Raw genomic sequence first — 27,021 nt, forward strand, 5'->3', positions numbered from 1 at the left:
TAATTATTTAAACCTAGCAGTTACATTAAAAATCATATATCAACATGCAGCTTAAGAAGAGAAAACTGTGAGCAGATGTCCATAAAAATTGAATATATCATTACTAAATGCAAGCGAAATAATAGTACAGTTTATATACAAGCTCTGTCTGGGAGTTACTGTGTGCAGATGAATGCTGTCATAAATGCAAGATTGCTACAATAGTTATAGCATCACTTAAAAGTTAATATTGCTGAGAGGTGAGGAACACATTATTGCTGATGGAATTTATGTATGCAACTCCCTGTGCACAGCTTTGAAAATTTACCCCTTGAAATATCCCTATACACAGTGACTACCAGTAGTTGAGTTTCTCTTGCTTTATTAGGCTATTTCTTTTCAGATCTTAACAAAATGTTATTTCCATTTATGGAATGACTCTATTATTTGCATGCAGGTTGTCGTTAGATTTTAAGTTAAATATTACAGGTTTTCTTTTCAATTTTCTTCCTCATATATTGTTACTGGATGAAATCCTTGACATCACTTTCTTGTGTCCCTAGAAGAACAATATTTTAGATCTATCTTACACGAAATTAAGCCTTATAAATGGGGGCAGGGGAATGATATTTAATGTTTTGGGAAGGTATTTTATAGTAAAATTGATTAAAAGCATTTTAAACCCTTGGTTCCTGCTGAGGGAGAAATCCCCACTGTAATCACTAAAGAAGGCAGTCATCAGGTTGCTTTCCAAGGATTCCATTGTGAGTCTCAGAAGCAGTTTAGCCTTGTGTCTCTGTACACTGAATAGTAAGGCTAATTAATCTGAGAGCAGCACTGTGGTAGGGTAGCTATTCTTGAACATCCACAGCCAGCTCGCCTATGATGCAGGGATTTTGGTACCACACTTTACTGTGTCACATCCCTGGATGACTTCAAATGACCAGAATTAGCCATTCCATTTTTTGAGATTTTGTGAATGCCTAAGAGTTAAAAAATATAACATGCCAGGCCCAAAAAATACAAAATGTTACTTTAAGGTTATAGGATTCATTCATATGCATATTTTCATATGCCTTTGAGATTTTAAATGCTTCCAAGTACTAACCAAGGAAATTGGAACACACTTTATTTAATGGTTTCAAGAGCTGCAGCTTTGAGGAGCGCACCACTTTTGAAACTTTCTATAAGTTAGCAGGTGTACCCAGATCATTAAGATCTAGAACAGCCTTATTTCTGATGATTCTTCATTTTTAGAGATAAGGGCATATCTTTTCAAGTGGTAAGGTAAAGGCAGAAATCTTGACACTGATTTTAAGTATTTAGGAGAAGGTTAGATATTATGATCAAATACTTTATTGAAAGTGTGTCTTTTATTCTATGTTTCTTGAAAAATATTTTGGATAACTTATTTGCTGGCTTAGAATTCACATGGGCAGTTCTAAACTTAATCACCGGTAAAGTAAAATTTTCTGGTACAATGCTTTTTTTTTTTTTTTTTTCAATTCCAAAGAGCTCCCAAGTAGTCACATTATTTAGCAGAAAATATTTTTCATTATATACAAATAAGAGAGAGACGTCTGAAATTCATTGTTGAAGACATATTGCATCCACACTGAATTTAACCTTGAAGTTTGAATGACGTGCTGATTTTTAGGGTGTCTCTTGTATTGCTTGGTTCTTTATTTTCTTCATATTTTCTATTGATAAGGGCAATTTCTTTCTCTAGTAACTTCTGTATGTCTTGTATAAGAATTAATTTTGAGCAGGATTAGCCTCTACAGTGTATTTAATTTACCTTTTTAGAAGATAAATTATTAATTTATTATTTATTTAATAATTAATTATTATTAATTTAACTGTCTGATAGCATTGCAAAGTTGTCCCCAATTTCACTAGTATTGTGTATGTGTCTCTTTGTATAGTATTGATAGTGTGTATTTCACTAGTCCGCATTCTGGATAGGCATATTCATTAGTTTTTGCCATAAAAGAAAGTGGAAGATACTTAGGGAAGGACAAGAAGGTGATAAACAGCTAGAACAGCTTCCGTATAAGGAAGAAATAGGCAAGCTAGGATTCTTCACTTTGAAAACAAAAACTGTAAGAAGGCAGGTGAGTATAGATATCTATGAAATGATGGGATACATTAAAAGAAGAAACAGATATCAGATATAGACTGGGCGACGAGACGCTTGAGAGCAGCCCCGCAGAGAGGGATCTGGGGGTTGTGGTTGACAGCAAGTTGAATATGAGCCAGCAGTGTGCCCTGGCAGCCAGGAGGGCCAACCGTGTCCTGGGGTGCATCAAGCACGGCATCGCTAGTAGGTCAAGGGAGGTGATTGTCCCGCTCTACTCTGCGCTGGTGCGGCCTCACCTCGAGTACTGTGTGCAGTTCTGGGCACCACAGTACAAGAAGGACATTAAACTGTTGGAGAGTGTCCAGAGGAGGGCGACGAAGATGGTGAAGGGCCTAGAGGGGAAGACGTATGAAGAGCGGCTGAGGTCACTTGGCCTGTTCAGCCTGGAGAAGGGGAGACCTCATCGCAGTCTACAGCTTCCTCGCGAGGGGGAGTGGAGAGGCAGGCGACCTATTCTCCGTTATCACCAGTGACAGGACCCACGGAAACGGTGTGAAGCTGAGGCAGGGGAAGTTTAGGCTGGACATCAGGAAGAGGTTCTTCACCGAGAGGGTTGTCGCACACTGGAACAGGCTCCCCAGGGAAGCAGTCACTGCACCAAGCCTGTTGGAGTTTAAGAAGCGATTGGACTGTGCACTTAGTCACATGGTCTGAATTTTGGGGTAGACCTGTGTGGTGCCAGGAATTGGACTCAATGGTCCTTATGGGTCCCTTCCAACTCGGGATATTCTGTGATTCTATGATTCTATGATATCAGTAGTTGACTGATTCTTAAAATAAGTTGACATCAGATGGAACTAGCAGATGAAATATTCAAGCAAAGTGGCACGTTTCTTAATTACACTCTGAGAACCTTGGATTCTAAGGAAGGAGGGAGAAAAGCAGGAAACTGTGGGATGACCACTGCAAGAATTTCAGGGTTTGAGTGATTATGCAAGTAGGTGCTGGGTGGAAGATGACCCATAACCTGGTTTACAGTGGATCTTCTGTCCTAATTTACGCTAAGAAAACTCATCTAGGCTTAGCACATTTGAAAATGCAAGTGAAAAGGGTTTCTGTGTGGATGGTAGGACTGTTTTGGCTAAAATTTACCTAAGAACCTGGATTAACATCTGGTATAGAATGCAGGACCTATGGATTTCATGTTAAGATGGTAGAATCAAGATGCTGAAACACTTCCAGGAGAATTGCGAGAACTAAAGAATTCCAGTTGAATAATAGCCAAAGATGGAATGAGAGTTTACATGGTTTCAGTTTGTAATTTGTCTCAAAGAGAAAACCTTTTAAGCATTCTTTAATTTTTGTTAACCGTTCTTCAAGAGAAAATGACATTTCTGAGATAATACAGGCCATTTAAAAAAATAAAACTGGATTTGTGCTTTATTGCTGATGTAAGTCTATCATACCTGAAGACTATCTTAATTTGGAGGATGTTGTACCTGCTTGTTACCTGCATTTTTACCTTGTCTACTATCAGACTTTTTTTTTTTGTTGAATAGTTTTTACTCCTTATGGGTGTGGTATTGTTGCCTTCACTCAGGGCCTCTTTTCATCTATGTAATATCTGATAGGTTACAGCCTTATCTCATCCTTGGACCTGCCTGCATTTGAGGTTTTCCTGTTGCTTTGGAAAGGACTCTGCATCTGCTAATTTTTGATGTCACCGGGCCTGGATGAGGTCTGAACAGAAACTGAAAACCTAGTGTAGGCCATCTCTAGTTTAGCAGGATGGTTGATCACCTAAGTCAGATTGCTTATTCCTGTCTGCTGAAGAAAAATAATCTACATCTGTACAGGTGCAATCAGCCAAATGGTCTCTGACAAAGACAAACTTTGCACTTACCTGGCACTCTCATAATCCTGCACAATTTGAAAGACATTTTTTATTAGTCTTTCTTTCTTCTTTTTTTTTTTTCTTTTTCCCTTTTTTTTTTTTTTTTTCTTCAGCAAAGCTCTCTGAAAGTCAGCTTTTTCTCAGATGGCAGGCTTCTGATGTCTGTCACTCAGTGGTTGGGGTGGTGAATCAGCATGCCTGAAGAAATAAATTACTCTTTATGCACCCTTTGCCTATATGTGAGAGGAAGCCGAGAGTACAGATTTTCTAAACGTAGACGTATCAAGAGGATGAACCTTATGAGCTTATTCTTTTGATTCCTTCCACTTTTCTATTGTGAACCATCAAGCTTTATTTACTCGGTCCAAATAAAAGTAGTGCAAGCTGTATTTAATTCAAGTAAAATCTTTGTCTTTCTCCCTGCCCCAGAAAAGGCCATCATCTATGTAGCAGAAGCCTTAAGTGCATTATTTCCTTCCTGTTCTCAGAGTAATTATGTTATCCTCGGTGGATGTGAAGCAGAAATTATGTTTTCCAGAAATGACCTCTTCTTCTATGGCTTTACCCTGAAAACTGAGGCTCCTTCAGGGCTGTGCACAAAACCCTGGGTGTATTGGTAGGCTTTGTTGTCCTGACCAACCTCTTCTGGGACCTCTGCTGCAGCCTCTCCATGATCCCTATTTCAGCTGAGGTCTGGGCCTTCAGTCCCTGCCAGAACTACATCACAGGTGTCCTGTCCAGCTCCACCACGTCTGAGCCTGTGACTTGCCATGGACCCACCTGATTGAGATTTCTTGGCTTGCACTTGGACCTGCCTTAATGCTATGGTCCTGCCTGATGATCACCGGACTGTGTTTGAGCCTCGGTTACACTCACCAGACATCCTGACTCCTGGCTTGGCCTGAGACTTGTGTCATCACCACAAACTTGGCTGATGATCTGGACTCTTGGTTTTAACCTGACGATCATCTCAGGTCTGCCCTGTGTGCCCTGCATAGAGACTGCAGAACAGGGTCCTGCCTGGTGAGGAACATGACCTCGTGGCCATGTTTCCTGCTCTACTCTTTGTCCCTAAGAAAGCAGCCAGCCTTTGCTGCTCCTTAACATTGTGCTTGCATTGGATCTTTTTTATTATTTTTTTTTTTGTGTGTGTGTGTGTGTGCCTGAGAATTAGCTTATCCTACAGGCTTAGTAATCTTCCGCTGGCACATTCAGTCTCCAGAGCAGGTCACAGTATCAGGGAAGGGACGTCAGGAGCTCATCTGGCCTAACCCCTGTTCCAGCAGGGCAGGTTGTCCAGACCATGTCCAGGAGGCTTTTGAAGATCTCCGAGGAGACTCCACCACCTCTCTGGGCAGCCTGTGCCACTGTTCCATCACCTGCACAGTACAGAAGTGCTGCCTGATGCTCAGGGGGAACCTCCTGTGCTCCAGTTTGTGCCCACTGCCCCTTGTCCTGGCACTGGGCACCACTGAGAAGCACCTGGTCCATCCTCTCTTCACCTTCCTGTCAAGTATTAGACTGATGAAATCCCCCGAGTCCCCTCTTCAGTTCAGAAATATTCAGTATAGGCACTGGTTTTGCACAAGAGTATTTTTGTGATTCTTGTTCTGCATGGAGTGAAGCCTGAGGCCATACTCAGGAGCTCAGAGCATTTTCTTATCCATATTTGTTTTGCTTCTGACTTCGCCACTATTTGGAGCAACATTGGCAAAATTGGCGCCCTGTAACACTGACATTGGTTATATGATCCACTTTGCTTCTTTGTAGCTTCTGAACCAGTCTTTCTGTCCCTTTTCAGAAATTCTCCTCTCAAGGTAGTGCCTCAACAGGAAGCCCCCATGTCCTGTTGTTAGGAGGGCTCCATGGATGTCCTGTTGACATAAGCCTGTAGCTAAAGATGCTACTGCAGCTGTTTCCTTGTAAAAGGGCTTACATGAATTAAACTCAGAAATGCAGAAACAATCATATTCAGAAGAATGAGAGTAGCGAACACTCTGCAGGCTGTTCAGGAAGAAAGCTGAGATCCGCTGCAAGTGCTTCCAGTCCCCTTGTGCATGGTTCTTTGCGAATTGGCTAGGATGTTGTCAACAGCTTTATACCATCTTCATCACAGATGGATGTCGCTCTTTCTGAATTGTGTGAGTTCTCTGACCTCTTTGTATAACATCAGAAATGGGGAAGAAAAAGGACTATGATGTGTGCGTTCTCTATATAAAACAAGCATCTCATTCAAGCAGCCTGTTCAACAAAGCAGAATCTTGCCATCATCATTGTTTTGAAACTTCACAGAGCCTGCGATGTATGTAAAATCTTTCAATCAAGTTTTAGATATGCAGGTGTGTGCACACTATTTGCCATGATGCACTAAATGCGTGAGTTGTCATTTCTGGGAGAATAAAACTGTGGACATGGAACTGACCATATGTGAAAGGCAATTTACTTCTAGTGGTTTCCCCTGACCAGCTCTTCCAAATTGCTGTGGATGAGCAAAGCAAATTGATGTTCAAGCTAACTTCTTTGGAGTAGCCAACAACACATTTTTGTTATCCAAATCCACAAGAAATAGCATCAGTCTTACATAAGAGTTTGTGTTTGGCACACTTCTGCTTTTGCTGCCCTAGGGACTACACTGTCTAACAAAGACCCATGGCTTCTCTATACATAAAACGAGGTGGAACAGAGTGTTACAGTGGTAGTTCTCGTTAAGACAGGTGGTTACTTCAAAGATTACTACCCTGAGTCAGCAGCATTATAAACTATGTGATCTGTGCAGAATAACACATAGCTATGTCAGCTGTGCAAGTCCTGCTGGAGGACCTGCCATTACTGAACCAGCATTATTACCATCAGTTGTGGTAGGTAGCCAGGTTCATCAGCACGATTTCTGCTGAATGCTAATGTAAGAGTATGTGGCCTGACCCAGCTGTAGCATTGTAATAAAGAACCTGTGCAAATGATGCACTAATCTTTGTTACATCTGCATCTCTGGTATACTCTGATGTCAAATATTAAGTCATATTACATTTTCTTTGACAAAAGAGAGCCTGACACAGGGTGAAAGAAGATTTAAGAATGATATGATATGGAACTGTCTATAAATCCCATATAGAAATTATTTATTTAGTTAGTTGTTTATTTATAGCTTTCCAGAGAAGTCTTAGGTTCTGGGTCATGTGAATCATCACAGCCCAAGGGTTCTCTGGCTTCCAGCTTTGGCGAAGAATGATTCTTCAGCCTGTTTTCCTAGTGTCAGCAATTCTAGGAAAAGCATTTCTTACATGGTGGTCTCATCTTTCCCTTCTGTTTTCTAATGCTTTTATCTTGACCATCTTCTGGTCTAGGTATCTCCTGAAGCTGAAGGAATCAAGACTCCTGGGTTGATGAAGGTTTGCATATCACTTTTTGTTGAAATGGATCACCATTTTCTCACTCCCCATATTTATAGGTTTCTGATGAATACCAAGCTAATTAGTCTATTTAGAGGGATTTTAGCTTCATGTTTCAGGCCTTCGTGACTGCACCACTTAAACCCTTAATCTCTTACCTGCTTTGTTTGTATCTTTTTTATCAAAACCAGAATTTCTGCTATGCTTACCTCAAATTTCTTCTTAATTTTGTATGAAAGTTTGATAGCATCACAGAATACCCCAAGTCAGAAGGAATTCACAAGGATCATCAAGCCCAACTCCTGGCTCCACACGGCGCCACCCGAAAACCAGACCCTATGTCTGAGAGCGTTGTCCAAATGCTTCTTGAACTCTGTCAGCTCGGTGCTGTGGCCACGTCCCCGGGCAGCCTGTCCCAGTGCCCGACCACCTCTGGGTGCAGAACCTTTCCCTAACCCCCAGCCTGACCCTCCCCTGTCCCAGCTCCACGCCGTCCCCTCGGGTCCTGTCGCTGTCCCCAGAGAGCAGAGCTCAGCGCCTGCCCCTCCGCTCCCCTCGTGAGGGAGCTGCAGGCTGCCATGAGGCCTCCCCTCAGCCTCCTCTTCAGGATGTTTCTAGAACATACATAGTATTAAATAGTAAAAACTTGTTTGGAAGATTATGAAAGTGTTCATTTGGATATACATGCTTATCACATATTGAAGTATTCTCTCAAATTATTAATGACATGGTAAAAGAGGGACCTTTGAACTTAGTATCTTCTGCTTCCAGCTGAAATATATATGATATTTAATATATGACTAATCACTGAAAGTAAAAAAATAACTTTTCACTTCTCTCTGAGTTTGGTTATATATTTTAAAGTTAATATTACTGTGGTATACCTTTGGCTTCTAGGTCCACTTACTTTCAGTCTAATGAGGACAATAGTTTGGGGGCAGTCAAATAATTGGAAGGTTCCTTTGTTCCCGGGGAGAGGGGACAGGAGCTTCCCAATGTTTTCAAATCACAGGAGACAGAACTAATGTTCCATTGATTTTTATGATGTGATTCATGGTTCTCACTTCTTGCATCTGTTATTTCTGTCTGTCTGTAGACTCAGGCAGTCATTTCCTATCAGTTAAACTCAGTTTATGTTATCAACCTTTCAGGCAAAGGAGAATTCTCTGAATAGCAGAATATCTTTCGGGGGCGATTTAGACTTGAAATTGGAAATCCAGTGCTGCAGGTATTATTTACTCCTTATTCATAGAGGCAAGGCACCAGCAGAGGCAATTATCTATAGCAGTTTCTTTTGGCATTCTTAGAAATGTAGGGGACTAACATGAATACATCTGTTTGGAACTTTGAGGAAATTCAAATGTGGTTGCAAAACTCACAGTTCAATCTCTAAGGCTGTAAAACAAGAATAGCAAATTAGGGAATTTTTATTCAGAGCTCAGCTCTGCTACTTAGATCTATGTCTATTTAAAAGTGATTTGTGAATACCAAAAACAAACAAACAAAACAAAAGAAAAACTAGGAACTTTGAGGGAAAAGGGCGGTACTGAGTACTTTCAGAGCTTCTCTTTCAGATTACTCTGGTTCTCACTCTGACAATGTCTATGTAAACTGTTCTGCTGATGTTACATCTGCAACTGAACTCCATAGGAACATGATATTATCTCACTACAATTTGCATAGAAGTGCATTTAAAGAAGTTACAAAAAAAAAAAAAAAAACAAAAAGGCGTGGTTTGGTAATACAGAATTGGAAACAACTCACTACATTTTATAGTCTGACTGTGCTCAAAGCAGGGTTCCCTAGATTACGTGACATGACTATATGTTACGATTACAGGTGTTAACCTTTCAAAATAATATGTTCAGTTTCTTCTTTTAAATACCAGATGCTTATAGATATAATACTTGCTGATATTTGTTCACTGACAGTCTTGCTTGTTTTCAAACCCCACATATTTAAACTTGTGGAGTGTTAGATTGATGTTTCTTTTCACTCAAATGTCATATTCATCAATGGTATTGTGCTAGCAGATTGTTAAACAGACAAGGTGACTTGCAGAGTGACAGTGTAATGATGTGATGTCCCAAACCATTAAAATATAGTAATGATGTGTGTTGTGTTTTTTTTTTTCATTTTGTTCTACTAGTTTTTGTAACATAGTGTGTTTTTTTTTGTTGTTTTGTTTTCTGTAAACTGCAAGTGAGATGGTTTCTGAGTAGATCTGTTGCTTGAAAAAATGCTAGTTAATGAATAACAAAACCTGGAGTTAAGTTGTACCTTCCCAGAGAGTTGAGAAATGCCAATGACTTGGGAAGAACTAATAATGAGAAACTTTATAATCAGAAAAAGATAAATTATGCTATGGCAAAAGAATGAAATTACTTGATGCACTATACTTTTCTACATAATCAGTTTTGTAGGATCATTTTTGAAGATAAAGTAAGTTATTTTATGATTTTGCTTGAACAGCCTCCCAGGAATACCACAAAAAAGGAAGGAATTTCTGTTTAACATTGTATCAACTCAAGTGTCTTTCTCAACTCATCAAACACTTTTTATTAATGGAAGAAAAAATTGAAGAACTCTCCACAGATATTTTGTTGGTGCCTTTATTTACTGAGAAGAATAAGAATGTTGAAGGTAATGAATGCTTTTCCTGATTTATTGATTTTATCTGGTGCAAAAGGATAATTTTATATGATTTTCAACATTACTTACGTAATTTATGCCATCATATTATAGAAGTGAGTGTATTACTATATCCACTAAAAGTCTTTTTTGAAATACACAGATTTACATTTCAATGAAATGATTTGTAGAAAAGAACTGATGGTTGTGTATTAAGATGTGATGTACAGTTGTTATTGATGAACCATCAGGCACTGTAACATTGTGACTCTTATTGAATTTCTTATAAATACCTTATATTTCCTATAGGACAAAATATTATATGAAGTCTGCATTCCTTGAAACTATGACTATTTCTGTACTTGCCCTTGAAATCTACTTCTTTTTTTTTTTCTTTCAAGAGAGAAAAACAGACTTATACATCAGTTTTATTGATCTTAATATGATCAAATAAATGTTTTAGTATGCAGACTTGCTTTCACCAATAGTTCCCACAAACACTTACTATTATGTACTATGTTTAGGTGTCAGTAGCTGTTTTTATAAAAGAAGGCTCTACAAGAGAATATAAAATGTTTCACTATCAAGCCTGATGCTCGTATTTACTTTAGATTCCAAGCTTGCTCTGTTTTTTGTCTAATAGAATTCTTGTCAGATGAGGACAACCTAAAATCATGAAAATTCAGGTGAATAACACCTTTTAGCACAGTATGCTGAAAAATGTTCTTCTACACTGCTACTTCTGCCAGTGGAGAGATTCCAGGTCACCAGAGAATAAGTGGTTTCAGGAGCTTTGATTATATTGCAGGAAAGGATCAGACCAGAAATGAGGCCAGGCTGCTTAGGGAGAAAGGACAGGTGGAGTCAAATATTTGGTATCTCTGTAGTCAAGCTGCAAGCAGAGAAGCAAGGTGTTTTGGGAACGTGGTCTCAGAATACTAAATTGGTGAAAACTGGAAAAAAGAAAAAAAGATGAAAAGAGTTCAGAGGCACACGTTGTTGATAGATTCTTCATCTGAAATACTGACACTCTAAAATAAAGAAATGCAGGTCAGACTATGTATTCTTAGAATTTACATCAAAGCTCAAATAAAATTTGTATTCAAGTTCCATTTTTACTATTGGTTTCAATGTATTTCAGATTCCTTTAATCTCTCAGTTTTACTAGTTCTCAAGAAGTGGTAAGCTATTATACATGATGTTTTATGTTTTATGGCCTTGATCCTACAAAAGTGTTATAGTAAACTTCTCATAGGGTTAATGAGGAGGTTAGGGTACATATTCAGTAAGGATAATTTTAGATGTTCTTTTTATTTATGTTTTCTGAGAAGAAAACTTTAAAAATTTGAAATATTCTTAAATGGGCAATTGACTTATCATGTTTAGCTAATGACATGATCTTCAATAATTCAGAGAACTTAATTATTTCAATGTTAACAAGAAATATTTTACTTTTCAGAAAATGTAGTAAGGATTTTATCCTGAGGCATTTCTTCAAGCTGAATAGCATTCAGAAATGTTCCTCAACAGTGCATTCAGCCTTCTTTTTGGAGAAATACTTTTTTACAGTAATCATGTCTATAGTAAGCAGGTTCCTAAATGGCATCTCTACTTACCAAATCTGAAAGGGGAATATGATTAGATCAGGTTATAGGAAGTGGTCTTCTGGTTAGAAGGCCTGTTCTAAAGAAAACATACAATTACTCTTTGAGACACAGGGGAAGGTAGAGGTAGATCTTTTACAGGTGATGTTCATGAAGTCATCAGGCATATCTTTTTTTTTTTTTTTTCTCCCAATGTTACTGTTCTGATTAGGAAGTTTTATTCACAAAACTTTGTTCAGTTATATTTGTTCAGTTATATCAGTTTCTGAAGAATATGTGAAGAGAAGACTTGGCTAGACAAATAAAGAAAAAAGTCTTGACTAAAGGAAGGGTTTATTACGGTTATTTTCACTTCATGTTGTTAGAAATATAAGTTGTAGTGATGAAGTGAAAGCTGATTTGATGTGGGAGAAAGACAGCTATGTTTCCAGTAGTTCCAGGTTTTGTTCAGTACCAAAAGGGCTTTAAGATTTTTTCTGTAACTGTCTTACAGTAGGCTGATAATCTTTTTTTTTTTTTTCCAGTGATGAAGGCTGACTTTTGATAAGAACAATTTATTAGAAACCTTGATTTATTTTCATCAGAATACATTGTAATATGTGAATATAAAATATGATGGTCATCTTCTCTACTTAAAAACTTTATCACAAGAAATCGTGTTTAATTTAAAAATATATGGTGCAAATCTGTCCAAAGCAGCTTTAAGTTGACTCAGGTACAAGTATCAGGTATACAGCGCAGCACAGGCTGCAGAACTAGCCTAAGAAGCAGAGCAAATTAGCCCAGATTGGACTGTGTGCTGCTGTTGATAGACAGCTACCCTTACTGTCTCTCACTGGTTTAAAGCTAGGTTGGGTGAATGCAAACTCGCCTGCAGTCACTGCAGTGTAGGCATTTCTGAAATATTAGTGCTCTGCAAGTAGTACTGGTGGTAAATTAAGAGAAGCAGGCCAATTCACAAAGGGTAGGCTAATATCCAAGTGAACTAAAGTTTGCCAGACATCACGTAGACTTGAAGCTTGCACTTGCTTCCTTTTCTTTCTGGTTGCTTTTAGTATTGAGAGGAGCCTTTTAATCTTTGTAATTCATGCAGAGATGCAACAAAAATAATGTATTTTCATATGCTTATGCCAAGTGTTGAGTTTATTTGTATAGCTGTTTCAATGGCAGTTTTAGTTGATTTTTGTTCAGTGTATCCCATAGTACTTCAATCTTGATATATAGAACGTGTAAAGTTCCATCAGAAACAAAGTGGTTCTTTGGACAGTTCATCTTTTTAAATTTTTTTTTTTTTGTCCCAAAGATGGCATCTGAGTTTTATCTAAATCAGACAGTTTCTTGGCCCTCATTTTTCCCTAAACCCAGCGATGACAAAGAGCAATGGCTGCATAAATTGGATGTAAGAAGAACACTTAGGGTTTATCACAGAAGAATCAAAGATTTCATATCTTCTGACAGATTGTTTGTACTCTTAGGGGGTCTTAAGAGGGGTCAAATGGCTTCTAAGAGTTCCTTAGCTAGATGGTTAAGGGATTGTATTAGGGAGGCGTATGTAGTTAAGGGTAAAGAGGCTCCCAGGGTTTGTAAAGCTCATTACACTAGGACTATAGCTGCTTCTTGGGCGGAGAGGTCGAAGGCTTCCACATTGGAAATTTGCAAGGTGGCCACCTGGGCTTCTCTTCATACTTTTTCATTGCATTATCGCTTGGATGTAGTCTCTTCTGCGGATTCTGCTTTTGGTAGGAGGTTGCTTGTGAACCAAAAAAAAAGAACAGTGAAGAAAAGAAAGACATGTAGTTCACAGTTCTAGCTGGCAACAAGACAAGTTTCTTTGCAGTGTGCACAATGGAATCCTATGAAGACCAATTTAGGCGGTTGAAAATAGATGTTAGAGGGAAGTACTGCCTACCAGTGTTCTCTGATGGTAACCCCATGTCAGACAATAGCACCAAAGGAAACAGTGAACCAGAGTGAACTCTGTAGGGAGATGGATGTAGAGAGATTTTTTTAGGTGGTACGGATAGTTCTCTGAGTTCAGTTGGAGAGTTCTATATCTGACATCTTCTGGAATATATTCAGAATACTCATTTTCCCAAATTGTTTTACATAGATGGAAAAAAATCTGTGAATTGCATTTTCCACTCTAACTTTTTTTCAGTAGTCTCCATCTAGTCCTTCCAGATTTTATTTTTTGACTTTTCTTTATCAGACCTAAGTTTTGCACATGATTTCTAATTATATTTTCATTATCTAAACACAATTAAAAATTAAAAAAGCAGTTTAAGTACTCATTTCATCTCTTATCAGTGTAGTGTTCAATTTTTCTCTTAAATAAAATGAGAAAAAGTTCATGAAAAGTTCTCACGATAATGGAAATTATGACGGAACTCTGCCCCATCCCTGAACTTTAGTGTGGCATCTGGACAAGGCTAACACTCTGTCTTTCTGAGGAAGAGTATCTGTATTTTTCTAATGGTTACAGAACTTTTGTTCTCAGTGTTTCGTATCCTTACTTCCTGTACTACAAGCAATAGGTTTCAGAAAATGGAAGGAGTAACCACCTTCTATTTTTTCTTGAAGAGACATTCAACCATTTCTTCTGCAGGTATCTCATCATGCCTACTGTGATGAGATAGTCTAGTTCTTTATTTACGTTCAGTTGAATTCCCTGAGATGTTCTGACCTATCTAGTACATGCAGCATCACAGGAGCTGTTCTCTTTGAAGGAACCTGGAACATTAAGCTGCAGTCAAAGGTTAAGCAGAAGATCTTGGTTTAGGATCATGCCAAATTGCATTCTCTTCCCATCTTTAAGGTAGATTTCTCTTCCCTCTGGCTTTTCAGAAACCTCTTGTTGAGACTTTTAAGAAATCAAAAACATCTAACGTACTTTCATCTGTGCCTCACTTTTTTATTTTTTTCATTCCAGTGAGAAAGGTGAACTTTGGACAGATCAGATAATGAGTACCAAGAAAAGCTTTTTCCAATGGAGCTCTTTGAAAACACTGTGGGCAAAGTTGTCAAGCCCTTAGGTTTACAAGCTTTGCCTCAGGGGACCTGGAAGACTTGCAAAGGTCTTTCCTTCACAGCATAAGAAGAAATCATTTACTCTATATCCATTTCTGGAAAGTGTAATAACAGGAGTGCAGAATCAAATTTGTGGGGTACATCCTCCTAATAGACTTTGAAGTTATAAAGATTCAAAAAAGAACATGTGATTTTTGCTTTGCTTTTGAAGCAAAATGTTCAAGTAGCTTCTTTTAGAAATATGTAATTATCAGCAGGTCAATCTAAAGTGAAGATTGAATTTACATCAGAAAGGATTTGATTTCAGGTGTACATTTTCAGTATATGTTTTATTACAGTTTGCTGAGTAAATATACTGAGTATAAAAAAAAAAAATAGTAAGTCCATTATTGAAGAAAGGAATTAGGAGGCTCTGTTATTGAAGAAAGGAAGTAGGAGGCTTTTTAATCTACCACATGTAAAATATGTTTTGCTTCTTCTCTGTATTTGTATTCAGGGGGGAATGGTATTTCCCTGTTCTCGAAGACGTATTGTTTCTAATACAGTTTCAATAAAAATTCTGGATGAGCCTACCGAATCCAACTAGCTGCTCTGGTGACACTTACTTACCTTATTTACAGTTACTGAGCAGTCATAAAAAGGTTTCCTCAAGGCTTATCTACTCTATGCTGATGTTAGATGAAGTAACTCTGACAGTTCTTTAGATCCTAAATGTTATGGAAAAAAAAATGGGAAGCTTCAAAATTCTGTAAAAAAATAATTTAATAGATCTTTTTAAAGGGAAGGAATATATATATATATGTAAACAATGCACAAAGTCTCACTGTCATAATCTTCACAAAAATATAACAGTACTGAATTGGACAAAAAATGAAATACGTTGAAGGCAGTGGGGACATAGGCAGCAATATTTGCTTTCAAGAGAAGACCTATCCCATACAAATTTTAAGCATGAAAGGTTGGCTAAAAAAGTATTGATTTTAAGTAAAACACTTGATAAAATCTTCTTTTGAATATCTGCTATCAAAATGATTCTAACTGCCTGCCTGAGATACTGAAGTAACACAGATTGTGAGCAATTTATCAAGTTTGTAGATTGTAAGTTTCAAGAAAGATACAGCAAGGATTTGTGGTTGATTCGGTCTTCTATAGCAATGAAGAACATCAGTTTTAAGCATGGAGGTATAGAATATACCCTTGAAAGGGAGCAAGTATGGAAAAAAAACTGATTATTCCTTCTACATCTTCTGCTTCTTTGTGACATTTATATTGTGCTCTTTCTGCAAATTCTCTAACAGCCATATGACTATGACGACACATATTTATGTCTTTACACATAAATAGAATTTGAAGTTTGAAATTTTGGAGAAGAGAGGCCTCAAAGAATTTGTGTAGAAAATGATAACTGTCTAGGTAGAGATGCTTCCTCCTACCTATTGTCTGAGCTCCTGTCTACAAAGGGAACTAATTTGGGCTGAGTAGCTTCACTACAGCAGCTTGCAGTTACTATAGTACCATCCTCTTGGACAAAGCTGCACTTTTATTTCCCAGGGGAGTTTGCAAGACAGTCAGAAGAGAAGTGAAGAAGTAGAAGGACACGAAGGGAGTAATTTTATGTGTATCTCTGTAGAAACAATTTTCCAAGGGAAGGCTGTGCTAGCATCTAAAGTGCCTAGGCTTTGGGGAGGTTGCAGCTAGTGCACAGTGATCGATAAAAGGTGTGAGGGAGTCCCTGCTGGCTGGGGGTTAAAATGAACAAGATGAAAGCCAAGTTTACCTAGATGACATTTGGGGAAACCGAAAATTTGGAGAAAGTGGGGTAACAGTGAAGGGTAGAAGACTGAAATGTTTTATATGTGTGTGAGCACACATGCACATGTGTATATATCTGTATATATGTATATACAAATAAAAGACAAGAGTGCTCAGGCTGTTAGAAAAGGAAGTGGGGAAGTCTAGTAAGAGCCTATTGATTTAAAAAATGAAGAAACATTTAAAATGACTAATGCTGAGGGGAGGATCATTTGGCTCTGTGCCTCTGGTCCTGGAGATCCAAATCTGCCATCAGCTAAATACTTGTCTTAGCTTGGAGTTCTGGATAACTTTGGAGAGCAATTCTACAAATACACAAGGATTTTAGGTTAAGTATTAATGTTTTTCTTTAAAGTGTTGATAAAAAATATTAATAGCTGATATAAAATTGTGCTCACTGTTAGAATAGAACATATATCTATAAAAAAGATGAATTGCCAGGAAAAGCAAGGAAAATTTCAGGTAGAAAGTACAGAATAAATATGAGTAAAAATATCCAGTCAGTTCTCTTTTTCATTCTGAAGTAAATTCTAAAGAAAGGTGTAAGAAACTTCATCATAACATGCGTTAGAACAAATCAAAATACGTAGTGTTCATGGTGCTGTCTGCGACACCATACTTTGAATGATCAGAGAGCTAGGTTATCTGGTTAGTCTCATCTTTTTTTATATTCTACCAATTTATCTTTTATTTTTCAGAGCTCAAATCTTTTTTGTTTTGTTTTGTTTTGTTTTCCTGATCTGTTTTGTATGAAAACAGTTCCTGGGAAAAAAAAATAGTAATAACAACAACAATAATAAAAAACTTGAAGCTTTAGAATGCTGTATGGGCATATGAAAAGTGGAATGCTCATTTTCAGAGGTTGAATTGTTTAGGAGAAAAGTAAAATCTACTCTAGGTAAATGAAATCCCATATATATTCACATACTGTATATTTGATAGAAATAGGAAAGCTCTTTAGACCCTGGCTATGTGTACTACTAGTATCTTCAGGTGACTGAAGACATTTAAGTTTATGTGTAAGAGATAATAGTTAGTAATACTTGACAGCACTCAATCATTTAAAACTTCTTGGTTTTAATTTCAAATCAGTTATATTAAATTAAGAATATCTACACCTGTGTTTGCCGGCTTTATGCTAGGACACAGATTTTAAAAATATTAGGTTGTTTGGTTTTATTTTCATATTCTTTTTGATACACTGATGGAAGTGATGTCTACCCCAGATGTTGGCTTGTCCCTGTCAAACCAGGCAATATTTCCATTACTTCAAGATTTATGAGTGAGCTTTGTACCATCCCATCTCAAGGAGCTTCACCTGTTCTTTTTCCTGTAGCCATTATTTTATTTATAATAACTGTATTAATTAAATGTCTTTTTATTCTTACCATATTGGCATTTCCAAACAAAAACTATAAAAATACATTAGTGTGCAATTCATTTAATTTACTGAACAAAGAATACAAATTAATTTCTACACAGCTGTTCTAACATTATCTGTTCTCCCTAGGAATAGATGACTGTGCAATCAGTATAAAAATGAATTAATGACAAAAGAAACTGTATTTTACACATTATATGTGTGTATGTATAAAATATGAATACAATGGAATGTGGATTTCATCATGTTATGTAAAAGGAGCTGTGTATAACCTGAATTTGACTTTATCATAACATTAGTATTCCACTACATCTTGTTGAGTTTTTTTTAATGCTTCATATTGATATATCAGAAGGTGTTGTACGCTGCTGACTTTTCTACAGAATTAATCTTAACTTTGATCCCCTTTATCATACTGTGCAGGAGTTCTGAAGAAAGCTAGTGGGGAGCTTTTAATAGGAGAAACTAGAGCAAATGAAACCAATGTGCTTCCTGAACAGTTACTTCAGGTAAAAGAGGTGAGTATGAAAAGAGTCTTGCAGCACTTTGTGGGGGATTTTCTTTTGTCTGTGTCTTCAGTGCTGCCTGACACCATATTCATTATAAACACCTATTGCCAGAGTTTCATTATTTAGTTACTGTAATGAATTTGAGGTGCAAACTTTCAACTAAGATGGAGTAAAATCTTAGGGCACTCATAAAGAATTGGTTGGTTTTGTTAAGGTTGAGCAATAATAGAATGGATTTAGCATTAGAAATATAAGATACTTCATAACCAAACAGTAAAAACATGCTAAAATATGTTAGCTTTTATTCAATATTAAATATATTGTAAAATAAAGAAGAATCTTAAAAAAATCTATCAAGTTCTAAGCACTTGATCATAATGCTTCCTGTAGGGATACCTACACACATGATGATCAGTTTCTTTGATGTCAACAAAGTACTGTGTAGTATGCGGTGTTCTTTGTAGAAGGTACATACCAGATTAAGTTTTAGTAGTCGTTTACTACTAAACAAATTTTTACTGTTGATTTTATGGGACCTAAATGCTCTAACAAGTCTGATACTGTGCAGTGGTGGAATTTAATTTCCTAACGGCTGAGTTTTAATGCTGAAATGGCTTTTTGAAATGTGCTTTTAATCCGTTTGTGGGGCAGATGTTCCTGTATCTTATAGATTACAAAGAACATTTTCTGAAGATTGAGCTGTACTTGACCCAAGATCACAGGGAAAATAAATAATAAGTAAAAATGAAAAAGAGACATTACAAACAGGGGAATTACAGAAATGGGTATCTGGGTAGGCTGTCTCTGTGCTCTCTGGAGTTGAGTATTGGGGCTGGGGAAGGGGCATGGAAGGAGAAGGCAGCTTCTAAATTGGAGTAAAGCTGGAAGTGCAAGCCCCTTTGTTTTGTAGACTTTCATTGTCTTTCAGTTTAATTTTGTAACTACAGCTTGTTAGGAACACTTCTCTTTTCTCCTACAATGCCCTCATAGTGGGGATCTTTACACTACATCTTACACCACTGAAATATTTCTCTTACAGTGGTGCAATTCTCAGTTGGTCACTTCTGGTAAGCATGAAGTCTGCTGTAAGTTACATGAACCGTGCAAACCAAGAATAGTGGAAAAGTAACTACATCCCACTGTGTCTTCTGTGCAACTGTAACACTTCAGATAACTTCAGAAGTCTCTGTCTAGAGAAGACAGGGAATGAATATAAACCAAAGTAAAATCCAGCTTTGGCTAAAAACTAGAGATCTCCATTTAAACATTTTGATCTCTGCTACATCCACCTCTAAAGAGTGATATCCAGCGTGGCTGTGTTAAAACCACCTTCTCTAACTTCTTTATTATTAATATTCATGGTTAGTAGTTTCTGGTTATTACCTTGCCAAAACAAACAAACAAACAAACAAACAAAAAAGACAGAATTATCACATGGTATCCATTGCTGGATTACTTGTTAAACTATTGATAAAGGTTATAACTGTATTTGGCTTTGTTAAATGTGTATGAAAGATGATATATAATTTAGAGATGCATGGCTTATAAAAAACAGTTGTATTTAATCAAGGGGTTTTATATATTCATTTTCTTAAAACCTTGATAACAAATTTAATATTGCTATTCACTTGTTCATTTTTGTTGAGTGCATATATTGCTCTTAATATAATTTCAAGGCTTGTGTGCTATATTTTAAGGTATTCAAATTAATTTCAAAAGATTATAGTGTCCTTTAATGTTATTTAGTTATGGACATTTAAGTAAATTTCAGGCAGTAATAATAGTAACATTCAATACTGAATTTGTGTTGATTTAATAAAACTATATATTTCAGCCTACTTTACTGAATTTTGGTTGGAGAAATGCGTTCAAAGACCTGTCTTCTTCTGTGGCTCACTGTATAACAATAGCAATTGAGGATTTTTCAACTAAAATTCTTCAACATGAGCAGAAAGAACAGTCTTCAGCTGCAGGCTATGCAATGAGTCTTGTAAACAACCAGCAAATGAGGGAGTCCTGCAGAGCAGTCCAACCGGAGGAGCAACCAAAACGAATTGCTAAGGCAGGTATCAAAAGATCTGAAGTTTGAGGAGACACAGAATGCCAAGGCTGTTTGCCATCTACACTTTGAAGTACTTACAGTACCATTAATATTCTATATCTTATATAAATGGAATTAAGAAGAAAGTGAGAAGCATTACAACATGAGGCTGAGCAGAGCTTTATACAATAGCCCGTAGTCTATACTTGAAAGAATTAACTTTTAAATTTTGCTGGCATTATTGTTTTCATCCAAAAAGTTCTAAAACATTCTGATTAGTGTCTGCTCTGTTACCAAGTTGTTCGATGGGAACATGCTGAAAGCTTTGAAGCATAACTATGAAGGGATTTCCTGTATTTAAATCCTTAGACATGCCATTTAACTAATCAGCATAACCAATAATGTGGCCACATTAGAGTTCTTTGAATTGACATAAAGGTCGTTTATGGCAATTAATTAAATAGTTTGTCTAAGGGAATATTTGTTTGCAAGTTTTTGAATTTAGTGAGATATGCAACTGTTCCAGAAAATTTTGAATGCTGTTAATATTTGCTTAAAGTAACACAAACTTTGGGGAAATATTTTTAGGGAGCTCAGTATATGAACTTACTAACAGATGACAAGTTTTCTTTCATATTCAGTATTCAGAAATGTATATTTTTCAGAATAAATTAGTTTAGAAAATAATTTTATTTATGGTTTTATTTTTTTTTTAATTTTCTCAATATATATTTTGCAGCTTTAAAGCAAGAAGGAGTGAAGTAATAATTCATTTACTGCAGATAAATGTTACTCCCCTGTACAACAGAATGAAATGTTTGTAAAGCTTATTCAATATATTTATGTTCTATACCAATTTCATTATTCAAGAATCTGACCCTAGTGTGTATAAATTAAACAATGCTGTCAGAATACAAATAACTTGATGCCATGTTTATTTCTCCCAGTTTTGTTCTGACATCATGGAAGAACTTGACACATTGCTTCCATTGGCTTTGGCATGCAGAGATGATTCTCTTCAGGAAATTAGAGCAAACTTTATAGAGGCCTGCAGCAAAGTAGCAACAGCTGTCCTGGCAAGACTAGAGGAGAAAAGCAAAGACGTTCCCTCCAAGGCTCCTCCGCAAAACTTGTATGCTGCTCTTTCCACAGCGATCTATGTCTTTCAGCATTTTACGATGTATAGCAATTTAATGAGAGAAAACAGCAAAAAGTGAGTCCCTTTTACATGTAATAATTTAATTTAAATGTAAATAATATAGGACTTCACTTCATTTTAGTGATGCAGTATGATGATAGTTTTCCAAATTGCATCGTATTTTTTAGCACAAGCACTACATGTACTATTTATGGAAAGACCTGACTCAAAGCTGTTGATAATCTAAAACAGCCATTACAAAACAAATTATTTATGTGTAAGATTTGCATATGATTTGCAGATCAAATTTTTTTTCTTTTTTTTTTTTTTTTATGAAGCTTGAATAACTGACATTGTCCAGAGAGCTGAAAGTACTCTGCTATCGTATCAATAGAAGGCTACAGTCTTAATTTTCTTTTCTGGCGTTTGCAATAGCTGAATTTGCTTAAAATCAAATTTGGCACATAGCAATCCAAGAGAACTTTATTAACATACACTCCTGCAGTTTTTCCTTATACCATCTTTGTTCAAAAATGTGAACAAATATATCCAATCTACGTTTAGAATTTATTTTTCATTCATGCATTTTCATTTCAATGAAAATTACATTTTCACTTCAATTTTCATTGAAAATTAGGAAAGATCAGAAGCAGTAAAGTCTAAGACGGTATTTGACCTGGAAGGTAATATAATTACATTAGCTGTGCTTTTAGAATTTTTTTTTTTTTGGCTTAGGATACTAGGAATATCTTTATTAGTCCATGTGTTTTGGCCATATGTGATTTAAAATTAGAAACTAGGTCTTCTGAGGGGAGCACCTGAACTACAACAATTTTGAAGGAATGTATGATTCCTAAAGGGTTGTATACACTGTGCAGCTACTTTCCCTCTGATGATTTTAACCCTCCGCTTCATGAAGTGTGCCTTTATGAAGGGGATGCCTGAGTCAAAATATGGCTCAATCATTCTACTTACATGTATTCTGAAATGTTTCCCCAGAATACCTACCTAACAGAAACAATCTCCAGACTCTGTGTTTGTTTTCTTTATCACGTTTAATGTTGGTGTATTTGTTCTTCAACACAGAATCTCCCAGTAACTGAAGGACAAATGCACTCTTATCTCAGAAAATAGGTTAAAGTAATATATTTCCAAGTGACTTGGTTAAATGAGAATTTATAGAAGAGTAGATATACTTAAAGAACTTGTGAAACAAAGACCAGATTTTTTCAAAAGTGAATGTTGCGTTCAGACTCGAGGACTGAGAGGAAATGAATGATTGATTCCTAATAATCAAAAGCATTTGCAGTACTGGGGATTGTTACCTCCTACTGCATGGCCTTTCAATCTTTACTTCTTTGATCATTCTCTCTGAACAGACCCTTGTTCCTAGTGCCTGTCCAACAATATCAGGAATTCATCAACGTTCTCCAGTTTCAAGTTACGAACTACTGCGTCAGAGTTTGTGCTACAAGCATTTTACAGGATGCTGAGAGCCACCATTGGGATGACTACAAAGCTTTTTATGAGGTGTGAAGTTAAGTTTACTATTCCTACTTCTTACAGAATGTGTTTTACTGGTTGCCAGCTCTCTGACTAATTAGAAGCATAAGATCAGCCTAATTTTACATAAAGATCGTTGGAATTAATTGTTTTGGAATATCTGGTTTTGCAGGCAAATGTCTGTGGAAATGATATAAGAAAAAGTAGTAATTTATAGGTGATATAAGTAATTAAAATAGAGATTTTATGTTGTTTGCTTAATAAAATACTGTGTGCCAGGTTCAAGATGCCTTATGGAACTCAGTAAAAAGGTCACTGTCATTTTAACTCTTCTTCTTGCAGAAAGTGTGACATATAACATTGCAAGACAGATATTTTTTAAATCTTTAATCTGATTAAATATTCTTTGATGTTTATTTCAATTAATTTTTTTTTTCCTTTTTTTTTTTTTTTTTTTTTTTTTACCTTTTGTGAGTGAGGTATGTTACAAGGAAAGATGGTCCATATAGTTATCTTCAGCATTCAGCTATATATTTTTGAAATAACTGGTGGCATTTCACCTACATTTTGTAGTTGTGGGTGTGCTCTTAAACTACAGTCCTAATGATTCTAAGAAAAAAACACTAAGGTCAAGTGAATATATTATTATAATTTACTGATCGCTTTTCCTCTTCCAAGTAGAAGATATTATAGACGTATACGACTTGAAATTTTTTCACATAATTTCAGGATGAAGTGGAAGTGTAACTGTGATTTCCTGAAGACAAAGTCTTGCCCTTCCTTATTTCATTTACTGTATGAGAGAATTGGGGGAGTTTTGTTAAATGTTTTCTGTAGGTCTTACATGAGAGAAAAAACTCTGTGATGTATGTATTCTACAAATGTAGCATGTAAAGCTGCTGAGTCAGTGACAAAAGTCTGTAGTAGTGATTAAACAGGCCTTAATATAAGTAATGGCATCAAAATGACATTCCTTAAAGATAAGGAAATAAACACTTTCCTTTTCTTTGAATGTGAGCCCAGATATACTGGTTTGATAAGAAATAAATTGAGTGGCTTTTGGCAACTGATGTAGATCTGGTCTTAGTTGGTTGTAGTTCCTATGGTGCTGTGTCTGTTTTTTGCTGACCCAATAAACCCCACAGGACAGTTATTAACAATGGAGGAAACCTAATTGTCACAAATAGGAATCTCAACAAAAAAAAAGAGTATTAATTAGCTAAATAATTTTATCAATACCAATCAGAACTCACATGTAGGAAGGGAGGAGGAAAGCTGGTGTTTTGGCTCTGTGTACTCGCAGGGCTTGAGGTCAGAAACACGTAATTTTATGTCATCACCCTACTCTTTTTCTTGAAAGATCTCCTAAGAATGCCACCAGGAAGAATGATGCTGAGCAACTGTTGACTTCTGTGTTGGTCTTGTAGGCATCCTGAGCAGAACAGGATAGCTTAAGGCTTATTGTTTGTTACAGAAACTTCTAGCTGTGAAAGATTGCTCCTTCCAATGTATAAACTCAGCAGAAAGCGTGAGGTTCTTCCTCTTAAGTCAGACTGGAGACACGCTCGTGCCGTTGTCCAAGGCAGTGGCTCATGGGCCTTGTTGCCTTCTCAGTGTATCCTTTGCTGTAAACAGCATCATGATCTGGTTACTTTAAGGGGAAGCTGCACTTGGCTCTGTACTTCTGCTTATCTCATGAGTAGCCTAGCTCTTGCATACAGTTTACCTCAGGCCCCTCATTACCCTTTCTTTTCTGTCCCTCAGTTTTGAATATTACATTATGACTATAAAAAATCCAGTAATCATTTGTAAAGTCTGAATGCAATTTCATAAAGGGAAAAAAAAAAAAACATTTCTGTGTTCTCCTACTAACATTTCTCCTTCTCACTGCATAAGTAGGGGAGAAGGAAAGAGGAAGAAACCGTTCTTCCCTCAGTCTTGAATAGCATGCTTATAAACAAACTAAATGGCTACCCTACATTTCAGCAATCACATGGGCTTATTCTTCCTTTTCCCTGATAATATAGGGCACTCAAATGATATTAAAGAATGTGATGGCCTTCCCTCCCATTCCCAACTAGTCATTAATGCTACAATGGCTAATAAAATTGCTTGACTTACCTGATTTGTAAATCATCCTGAAAGAAGAGAAAACCACTGAGAGAAAGACAAAGGGAAAGGAGGAAGGGGAGGCAGTGTCTGTGTTTGATTATACAGAGCTGCAGTTTCCATATCCAATTCTGTATTTATTTGTACGACAGTAACATCTGAGGAGAAGAACATTGGTAGTGAATGGTTATTACAATCTATAAAACAAAGCATTACTTCTTTTCTACATTTTTAAAATAAGAATAATGTCTTTTTAAATATATTTGCACTCTTATAACCATTTCAGTACCAGATCATTTGTCCTCATTCTGACATGCACCCAGTCCATTAAGCAGTAACTGGAATTAAAAGCAAAGCCAAAAGAACCATTATAATTAGAGACTAAATATGTAGATTCTAATCACTGTGAGGTGACAGTGATTTTATCATATATTTTTTAAAAAGTTAAGAAGTGATTTGGAAAGATATATATAGTGTTTTTGTGGTAATGTGAGATCTGAACTGAGCATACAGCACTTAGTCTAAGCTGCCAGGGAAACTCTCTGGGTTCAGTATCTCTTTGATGGAGTGCACTGAACACCCGCTGTGCCACTGGGCCAGCTCTCCAGATTATATTTTGGAACGAAGCTTTTAGTGTAACAGACATCTGCTGTAGCTTTAGGAACGTATGTTTTCTAATAGACAAAGAATAAAGAATTGTCTGTTCAAAGATAATATTTGAACATGGCTTATGTAATAAAGCACAGCTGCTTGTTTCCTGATATATAAGCCAAATAAAAGCTCACATCTGTGTGTTATACAAAGTCTGCAAAAATAGCAGATGTTTACCAGTGGAATTGTCTAGAAATGACAACAAACAGGTCAGAAAAGGGGAATGAAGCCCATTTAAATCTTCAGTGAAACTCTGTTGCTTCTGCAGTGGTGGTACAATGTTATAAAAAAGTTTTATTCAATTTACCACCTTAAATTAAATAAAGCAAAGAAAATTAAGTAATTCATGTTTATAGTTAAAAAATAAAACTAGCTGACATTCAATTACTTATTAAAAATAAATACCCTACATCATCAAGTTCAGTTAGAATTATAAATCTGGTTGTTAACTGTTCATGTTTTTTTGCAATTTTTTAGATTTAGTTTTGTATGTCAAAGATATGATGAAAATGAATTATTTTCCATTAGGGATTCAAACTAATTATTTTATAGCTGCTATGTTTATTCTATACAAGTAGAAAAGTTTTTGCAAAGTATGGGAAGTGTTAGTAAAATGTCTGTAAGATGAGGTTAGGGCTTTTTTTTTTTTTTTTTTTCCTGGATAAATTCTACCGGAATATATCTCAAGAGCAGTCATGATATTATATCTAAGAAATCCACACTTATGTAAATGTATTATTAAGTTTTGAGTTATGCAAACTTATGAAGTTCTGAGTAGAGTTATGAGTTAAACTAGTACTTTCTTATAATGATGTTTCATTATATCCTGTGATAATTTTTAAAGATTGTTTCACATAAGAAAAATGTGAAATTATTTTAATCTGACTTCTGTATGTTCTGATCCATTTTTGATCAATATAAGATCCTATTTTACCTGTGTGAAAAGACATGTCTAAGGCTTAACTGTACCAAGTATCAGCAAGGCTGGTTTTGTTGGATCATGCTTGAACCTGTTCTAAAATGTCACTGGCTCTGCATGTGAAGAAAACTAGGCATATAATTTACCTTTGAAACTTGCCTGTATTACATTTTTCTTTTCTGTATTAGTGATAATGGGAAAATTGGTAGTTTTGATGATTTTTCTTTCTTTTTCTTTTTCTCCTTCTTCTTTTTCCTCCCCCTTAATGAGATGTTAGAGATGCCTACGTCAATCATAAATTTAATGAGTAGGGCAGTGGTCACAAGTTAGGTACTTCAGTACTTTGTCATAATT

General features: G+C 36.3%; 1 protein-coding gene across 16 annotated transcripts in view; it reads left to right on the plus strand.

The window, feature by feature from the left end:
* Nucleotides 1-27,021, plus strand: part of KIAA0825 — a 259,062-nt gene that overhangs the window by 69,425 nt on the left and 162,616 nt on the right. For all 16 annotated transcript variants that reach the window (XM_083817020.1, XM_083817019.1, XM_083817027.1 and 13 more), the window contains 5 exons: nt 9,815-9,985; nt 18,221-18,315; nt 20,141-20,368; nt 21,295-21,560; nt 22,865-23,015. In XM_083817020.1, coding sequence (XP_083673146.1) covers nt 9,815-9,985; nt 18,221-18,315; nt 20,141-20,368; nt 21,295-21,560; nt 22,865-23,015 — 911 coding nt within the window. The remainder of the gene's footprint in view (nt 1-9,814; nt 9,986-18,220; nt 18,316-20,140; nt 20,369-21,294; nt 21,561-22,864; nt 23,016-27,021) is intronic.

The sequence above is a fragment of the Anser anser genome (assembly GCF_964211835.1).
Source record: "Anser anser genome assembly, chromosome: Z".
NCBI lineage: Eukaryota > Metazoa > Chordata > Aves > Anseriformes > Anatidae > Anser > Anser anser.